The 8,922-nt window shown below is 45.3% G+C and overlaps 1 protein-coding gene across 1 annotated transcript; it reads right to left on the minus strand.

Moving 5' to 3' along the window:
* Window positions 1-6,002: 6,002 nt before the first annotated feature.
* Window positions 6,003-8,612, minus strand: LOC120809277 (forkhead box protein B1). Its single transcript, XM_040162974.2, has one exon. The coding sequence runs from the start codon at window positions 7,722-7,724 to the stop codon at window positions 6,780-6,782; it is 945 nt and encodes a 314-aa protein (XP_040018908.2). The 5' UTR covers window positions 7,725-8,612; the 3' UTR covers window positions 6,003-6,779.
* Between the last annotated feature and the right edge of the window lie 310 nt (window positions 8,613-8,922).

Genomic DNA, 8,922 nt, shown 5'->3' on the forward strand with positions numbered 1-8,922 from the left:
TGTGGACGATGCTGTCAACATGGCCCTCCACTACATCCTCCAGCATCTGGACTCCCCAGGAACCCACGCCAGGATCGTGTTTGTGGACTTCAGCTCTGCCTTCAACACCATCATCCCGTCTCTGCAGCAGGACAAACTCTCCCAGCTGCACCTGCCCGACTCTACCTGTAAGTGGATCACAGACTTTCTGTCTGACAGGAAGCAGCACGTGAAGTTGGGGAAACATGTCTCAGCCTCTCGGACCATCAGCACCGGTTCCCCCCAAGGCTGCGTTCTCTCCCCTCTGCTCTTCTCCCTGTACACCAACAGCTGCACCGCCAGGCACCAGTCCGTCAAGCTCGCGGATGACACCACCCTCATTGGACTGATCTCTGGTGGGGACGAGTCCGCCTACAGGTGGGAGTCTGACCATCTGGTGTCGTGGTGCAGCCAGAACAACTTGGAGCTCAATGCTCTGAAGACAGTGGAGATGGTTGTGGATTTCCGGCGGAACAGCGCCCCACCTTCCCCCGTCACCCTGTGTGACTCCCCCATCACCACTGTGGATTCCTTCCGTTTCCTGGGCTCTTTCATCACCCAGGATCTCAAGTTTGAGCTGAACATCAGCTCCATCACCAAGAAGGCTCAGCAGAGGTTGTTCTTCCTGAGGCAGCTGAAGAAATTCAACCTACAAAAGATGATGATGGTGCACTTCTACACGGCCATCATGGAGTCCGTCCTCTGCTCCTCCATCACCGTCTGGTACGCTGCAGCCACAGCCAAGGACAAGGGCAGGCTGCAGCGTGTCCTCCGCTCTGCAGAGAGGGTGATCGGATGCAATCTGCCGTCCCTGCAGGACTTGTTCGCTTCCAGGTCCCTGAAGCAGCTAAAAAGATGGTAGCCGACCCCTCTCACCCCGGACAAAAACTGTCTGTGCCCCTTCCATCTGGCAGGAGGCTGAGGTCCATCAGAACTAAGACCTCATCAACAGTGCTGGACCCCCACTGACTGACTCTGACATCCCACCGGTCACTCCCTTCACACTCCACATGCACACACACTTGCCACCTGTCACATTCACATACACTTACAACACAGTTGTGTAGAGTATGTTTATTGCTTGTGCACTTTATGTGTCTAATACTCTGATGTTATGCACCTACCGCCATGTCAAATTCCTCATATGTCGAACATATTTTAATAATAAATGTTCCTGATGTCAGATCCTGCCTCTCACTCACAATCAGCACTCATCTCCCCCACCTGGTCTTTACCTGCAGCCCACTCCCGGTTGTCCAGGTTCAAATCCTTCTTGAGACTAGTAAACTAAACTACTCTAGTTGTCTTCTGTCTCTGTGTCGTGCATTTGGGTTTCAAAACTATTTTACTAATGGTTTGGCCTTATAGGTCACATACATTTGTGTATGTCTGGCTACTATGAAAAGATTTCACAGATATAATTCCTCAGAGTCATGTGAAAATATAGCCTAGCTTAGCACAGAGGCTGTAAGCAGGACGAAACTGAGCTCCATCAGATCATAACTTCTGATTAAGTTTCTGATTAACATGTTGTGACTCATTTTGTAACCAAGCAGGGATAGAGAAATGTCAATTTTAAGGAGTTAGCATCTTTGAGCTAAGCTAAGCTAAACTATGTCTCTGTTAGAGCCTCGGAGCCATCAGGCAGATAACCAAGAACACAATCTGTCGCCGTGCCGACCGGCTGCCAGCGTCTAAATAAATCATCTGTCTCAGCTAGAGGTGAATTTGTTTGATTTAATTTGCGACCCAAATAACAAGGCCTTCCCCTGTGTGTGTGTGTGTGTGTGTGTGTGTGTGTGTGTGTGTGTGTGTGTGTGTGGGGGAGGGGGTTAACCTTCACAAACTTTAATGTCTCTAAACAAGTAGTTTTGTATTATAAGTAGTTGTTTTCCTGTTACAGAAATGAATTGTTAACACACAAATATTTTTCGTTCCGGAATAAAACTCAAAGAAACCTTTGTGCTTCACACATTTTCTTCTTCCTTGGCACTCCTAACCCATCAAATATTGGTCAGTGACCTTTAACCTCAGAGACACTCTCCTGTGATGGATTCCCCTGACTAATAATGACATTGTGTATTACCCCTCCATCAGTGAATGGAAGACTACGGGACATTTTGTTCATGTAGTCGCCCACCCTTCCATTAGAGAAGTTGGGGGGGATTGGTTCATGGTAAACGTAAGCCTCGCTATAGTTGTTACTTTGTTTTCTTATGATGCTTATTAGTTACGGGTGATGCAAGCTACTGGCACAGAGGCAGCATCCTTCATTGCATGTTTGACAATTAGTTATGGGAGGAGGAGGGAGGCAGGGGACGTGAAGCTGCTGAGCACAGCACTGCAGGGGGGGGGGGGGGGGCTTTTACTGCCAATGAATTAGTGTAGTTTTCTTTTCACACACCCACTAACTAACCTCCCTCTCTGCCCTCTAAATGGTTTTTGGAAGGCAGCTCCGCCCCCGCACAAGGTACCTATGCATGATGAGGAGGAGGAGGAGGAGAGGGGTGGTCCCGGCTGGAGATCAGTCAAGTGTGTTGATGAACTCACAAGAAGCCGTTCTGATATTCATAGCATTCCCTTCATTTATTAATTTATAGACCAGAGGCTGACGAGTCACTGAATTACTAATTTATTGATTTATTCTACACAGTAACATGTAATGAGAAATAAGGTGAAACATGTCCACAAACAGTTAGCATCTCCTGAACTCAGACAAAGGTATCGCCAACCCCACCTCACAGACCACTTTGAGGCTGAAAGACGATCAAATCAATGGGTAAAATCTATGAAATAAATCCCCTCAATAGATGATATTTTGTGACGTTGTCATGGCGACGTGACATGTTGCATCAAAGTGTTGTCCGTTCATACTTAAACCATTAAAGCCCTCACAGACTGACTCTCACACTCAAGCTCTTACCAAGTGACCTCAGTAAGTCCCTAAGGGGTCAGAGGTCAGGGTTTAGTCAGGACACAGGTACAGAAGCAGGTAGAGAACAGAGCACTTAGACACACCAAACACCAAACATTAGCCTAAAAGATACGTCCATGATTAAGGCTTCATGGTAATTGCAGTGAAAGTAAAAGAAGCCATATTACGCATATTTATACATGTCAGATAAATTACAAAGAATACATGCTGTTTTTAACTACCTCATCTTTTCATGTCTTATTGATAACTTTTAAAATCTTCATATTATTTCCTAACGTTTCATCATGTAGTGAATTCACTCAGCAGTGTAAATAACGTATGTCGGTTTGGCTGGAGGAGGCGTGTCATCATCATCATCATCATCTCTGTGTTCTTCCTCTCTGCTTGTTGTTGTTCTCCTCCTCGGTGAGACCTCTCTCGACAGGGCCGCCCATATGCTGTAGAAACATTCTGTTGATTAGTGAAAGGACACCTCGCTGTTACGCCTCTCCCACAAGTCTTTAATTATCGAATGCAGTCATGACGGATTACAGCTCAGCCAATTATCATACTTATATAACAGTAGAGCGGGACGCTGATATTCATCTTTACTGTGTTTGTGTGATTTCAAAACTGAATTGTGACACCACTGGTTCCACCTGACTGGAGCTTCAACATCACGTCTTAGTTTGGAGTCACACTGTAAAGAAGCTTAAACTGTGCTGTTTAATCCGTTTAAAGTATACTCCAGCAACAATTTCTATTTCTATGAAAACATGGATGTGTCTCTATAGTGATGAAGAATTATCACTAGAATCTACTGTTACAGCAACAGAGCTGCAAAGGATGTATACACCTGTTCAGGTACTCTCTACCTGCTCAGATAAAGAGTTATTTGTCTCACCTGATGACCTCTATCCTTTAAGACTTTCAGACATTTCTGTTCGTCTGTCCGCATCTGCCCGTAGTTAATAGTGAAAAGTCACTTTAACGCCTCAACTGTTAACATTTATAGAGTATATACTTCGTATTATGAACATAAATGGATCAAAGTTATGCATCTGAAATATCACTTTCTAAGTCATAATGTTGTAAATGTTGAGAATATATACACAAAGAAACTGAACTTGTTGTTTTGTGGTTTCTAAACTAATTATACAATGTGTATGGTGACATTCAGCTTTTTTAGCTGGGAAATATTGTCTTTTATCTTTAATTACAGTTAAATTGGCTTGTATATGGAAGAAAAGTAGAAATAGTCTGTGCATCCAAGTTAATAAATGTATCTGGTATTGTGGTTGATTGATTTCCTCTGATTTAAGATTAAAATATTACTGTTAAAGGAGCCCGGCCCTTTTACCTGGGCTACTCTGGTGCTGGATTCCCCCCTGGATTGGTCTGTATGACGCGCTGTTCTGCGTTCTGCCAAAACTCTTTCGCTCTCCGGGTCCAACACCTGATGTCAATTGTTACCCAATCAATGATATAGGTGCGCACAGGTCCCAAGAACAGCGCCACCCAATGTACAGAATACAGAACAGAAAAGTACAGTAAAGACATTTGATGTCAACATTTGGCTCCTACAATTACTTTTAGCTAAAAGTTTAGGTCTCAACTATTTTAATTGAATTTAAAATTAGCTTAAAATGTTCTTTTCTCACCCTGAAACAAATCATGCTCTGAAGGTGAAGCATATGTTCCTAAATTAGTGGAAGTAAGAAGGCCGCTGGATTCAGCCTATGCTATGGGTGTCAAACTCATATTAGGTTTGGGTTAGATACTGCCCACATTGATCCCAGGTGGGCCAGACCAACACACCACTGGACGGGAGGGTTTGGCGCAGACGGTCGACAGCGGAGACACAGTCATTTTCAAGTGGCCGCTGCTTCCTGGAGAAGCGCCGTGGTCGAAATGGTCTAACGCAGGGATCCCCTCACTTTTTTGTCTCACAAGCTGCTTTTTACTCAACTTTGCAATCCAACTCATGGCGATCTACCCGCCCTCCTGCTCTGACAGTTTGCCCCAATAATAATAATTCTGAGCAGTAGGGGTAACCAAGCAGAACAACATAGCGGGAACACAAAACGAACAACCATCCTGTGCCTGGTGACCTGACGGGATTTTTTTTTCAATGACAGGCGATCTACCACAGTGCGACCCCCAGTGGACTTTCTAGGAATAGCAGCTACTTTTATAGAAATGCAATTTATGTCTTTCTGTAATTCTCACAATAGCAAAGTGAAGAAAATGCTTCTGTTTGTGATTTATTACTTCTTGTTGAGAAGTGCCTTCTTCCTCCTCAAACTACAATACTTCAGTGTGTTTGTACCTCAGTAAATAGAAATACACTAAAAACAAAGTTTATAAAGTGCTTCTGTGTTTTTTCCTCAGTAAACATTCCAGCAGGAATGACAATACCAGCAGGCAACTGTTTTCCTGGTTAAATGTCATTTGTTTTGTCTACGTGTGACCACACAGAAGGGGGGGGGGGGTGTTGAGAAAGTGACATATTCAGGGTGACGGTCGTCGTTGCTCGGCTACAGACTCAAAGACCTTTACGCACAAGTTTGGCACCAAGGAAGTTTCAAAAGTGTGAAACCCCAAAGGAGCTAAGACACACAAACACGCAGAGAGACGCACCCACAGACACACTGTCAAACACACACGCACAGCCACACAAACATAGATACAGACACGAGGACACACACATACAGACAGACAAACACACAGATACACAAACACTGTCCAGCCGGCACTTTAATAATTATATAATAATGTAAGATGTTTTATTGAAATAATCTGAACAAGAATAAAGTAACATGAAATGTAAAATACTCAAATGTGTACTTAAATAGAGCATTAGACGCTGAAGTATCGACATTTTGAGCAAAATATTTCATGCATTTTGATTGTAAAATTCTAAATATACACAGCATGAAATATTCAGTATACCAGCAATTTCATGTTGAATTGATTGATTACTGTCAAACTTTATAGACCTCAGATCTGTGTGTGAGAGTGTGTGTGTGCGTGTGGGTGCGAATAACAGGCCGCTCCACTGCTTCCCATGTATTTTCTCAGGGAGATTCTTTAATGCATCTTGAGCAGCAAAGAAGATGCAGGGCATCAAAGCCTGCGGCGCCGTTCATCAGTCACAAACACCACGTTACACACACAGAAGCACCAGTGTTCAGACAGAGGGAGCATGCAGCAGAAAAAACACAGCATGACAATAACGTCTTTAAAAAGTGAGTCAACCGCCTGTGCTATTATATTTAAATATGCAGAACCTGTGACATAAATATATCATTTAAAGTCTCATTTGATCTTCTCTTCTGCGATTGTTCTTATCGATTATTTAAAAAAAGGATTTAGAAAAGGAAAAAGAGTCTTGTTGACCTAGTATTTGCCTTTTTCATTCTGAGTTTTCTGAAACTATTTAACAATTATACTTCTCCACAAGGAGGAAGTTCCTTTTCTATGAGAGAAACCGCAGAGAAGCTGAAGTGAACCAAATCTCAGAGTCATTAATCTGAGAGTCCTCATTCAGCTTGAGAAGAAAAGGATTCCAACACAAAAGATCTGGATAGTTTGTCACGGTACAAAAAACGCCGCTAACCCGGAGTCAGTCCGCTGTGGAGGAATGTGAAACCCCAAAAAAACTAGTTCGGAAAACATGAAGATGAATGAGAGTTCATGGGAAATATGGATCCCTATGTTTGGTTGTTTGCTGAAGGTCAGAGGTCACTCAGCCGTTTCTTCATGTGTTCAGCATCGTAGTTGTGATGGATCAAATATTTTCAGAAAAAGATATTCTAATAGTTTTAAAGAGTCAACTAACATCCCGTTAGTGCACAGACACCACGGTCGGCAGCCCCGTGGAGGCAGAGGACGACAGTTCCTCTTCGGGAACAAGCGGGCTGCTTTGGCCGGTGGCTGTCCGAGGGGAGGTGGGGCTGAGAGACTGAGGAGAGTTAGCCAGGAAAGCGCGCAGGTGAGCGGGCATCCCCGGAAGGGCCGGCATAGATCCGGGGGCGGGTTTGATGGGCATCGGGATGGCGGGTAAAGTCTGTCCGGCTTGACAGATGGACTTCAGCGGCATGCCGTAGGCTGAATAGTCGCTGGCCATCGAGATGGGAGCTGCGCTTTCCATCATCCCGGAGCCGTACATGTGCTGCCAGCTCGGGGTCAGCGGGTTGTGGAGCGGGTACCCAGCGGTAGAGAAGGCCGACAGCCCGCTCGGCATCTTATAGTCCCTGGCGATGATGCTCTCGATGGCAAACGGGTGCTTGAAGCTGGAGGGCTGCGACACGGGACTCAGGTTATATCCACCCGCCACCTGCGGGAGGTGTGCGGCGGCGTGCAGAGCGCTGAGCCGCCGCTTGGCCTGCTGCTGCAGGTAGTGGGTGGTGTCCTGTGGCTTGCTGGGAGCCAGCGAGTCCGATACCAACATGCCGCCGACTTTAAAGCGCTTCCTGCGCCGCAGGAAACTTCCGTTCTCAAACATGTCCCCGCAGCTCGGGTGCAGAGCCCAAAAACTGCCCTTACCGGGCTGCTCTGGTCTGCGGGGGATCTTGATGAAGCAGTCGTTAAAGGAAAGATTGTGCCGAAGGGAGTTCTGCCACCGCTGTGTGTTCTCCCGGTAGTACGGGAACCGGTCCATGATGAACTTGTAAATGTCACTGAGAGGGAGCATCTTCTCCGGGCAGCTCTGGATGGCCATGGCCGTTAGGGAAATGTAAGAGTACGGCGGCTTTTGATCGCTGTAGGTATTCCTCCCAGGACGAGGCATTGTTCAGCTGAGTCGAGCACCCGTCTTCAGAGAGCAGAAAAGACTCGCAAACTTTGTCCAAACAGTTCTTACTATTGAAAACACCGTTACGCACGAAGACAATTGTATTTGGCACGCATTGTCTCGTCTTTTACGCGCTCGTCTCTAGCCGTAACTTCGTCTTGAAGTTAAGTAAAAGTGGAAGAAGTGGAGGCTGGTTCCTCCTCTGGTCCTTGTTTGGTTTGGGGGAGAGTCCCCTCTTCCACCTGCCCGTGTTGAGCTGCGCTAAGCGGCGGCTGCTGCCTCCTCCATGTGCTCTCCGGTCTGTCCCGTCTGCCTGCTGACGGCGGTGACATGAACAGGAAGACCCGCGGAGAGGTGCTTCATCAATGGGCCACTTCTTCACCATCACATGATCTCAGCCGGGAGGAGGGGGCGGGGGGGGGGGGGGGGGGGGGGGTACAGGGGCACAACGTGCTTTCATTTATGTATTTGCATGGACGCGCGGAGCCACACGAGTCACTTTCATCTGGCGGCACGACGAGCGAAGCACAGCGAAGAAGTCTTCTGTTCAGGGATGTTTGTGTCGGAGCGTTGCTATGCCCGGTGGAGGTATGTTCACTCACACTGTGCGTGTGCGTTCGTGTCAGTGTGTTGGGATTTAGGGGGCCCCCCCTTACCAATTTAGGTTGACAAATAGATCCGCTGAAAGCGACTTTAATGCCAATTAACTGTGTTTCTGTTTCATGTCGGCTTTTATTTATTTTACAGCCCCAGCTGAAAAAAATTAAAACTAAATTGTCCTTAAGATGACGAAAATATATTTTAAAACTATTTTTATTAATTATAGTGATAATTCTTCATCACTATAGAACAAACCCATGTTGTCATAGAAATATAGATTGTTGCTGGAATAATAATATTTTTATTATTTAATAAAATGTTCTCCCATCTCCCATCGGAAGCCCCCTTCTTACCCTTTGATTGTTAGTAAAATATTATTAGGCTTATTTTACAGTTAATAATGAATGTATAAACACGGACTAAATAGAGGAACACTGAGACCAAATAAAGCTTTTAAATCTGACCATGAGAGAAAAAAAGGGAACGTTTTTGAACGAAAATATGGAATCTTGACAAATCTTTACGGAAAAGCCCGTATTTTATTTTATTGAGCGACACACTGAAGAAGGGTTTACTTTAAAGATGTTTTGACAAT

This window comes from Gasterosteus aculeatus, chromosome 12, assembly GCF_964276395.1.
Source record: "Gasterosteus aculeatus chromosome 12, fGasAcu3.hap1.1, whole genome shotgun sequence".
NCBI lineage: Eukaryota > Metazoa > Chordata > Actinopteri > Perciformes > Gasterosteidae > Gasterosteus > Gasterosteus aculeatus.

Excerpts from the sequence above, each read along its gene's own strand:
- LOC120809277 (XM_040162974.2), bottom strand. The coding sequence starts at position 7,724 with ATGCCTCGTCCTGGGAGGAATACCTACAGCGATCAAAAGCCGCCGTAC.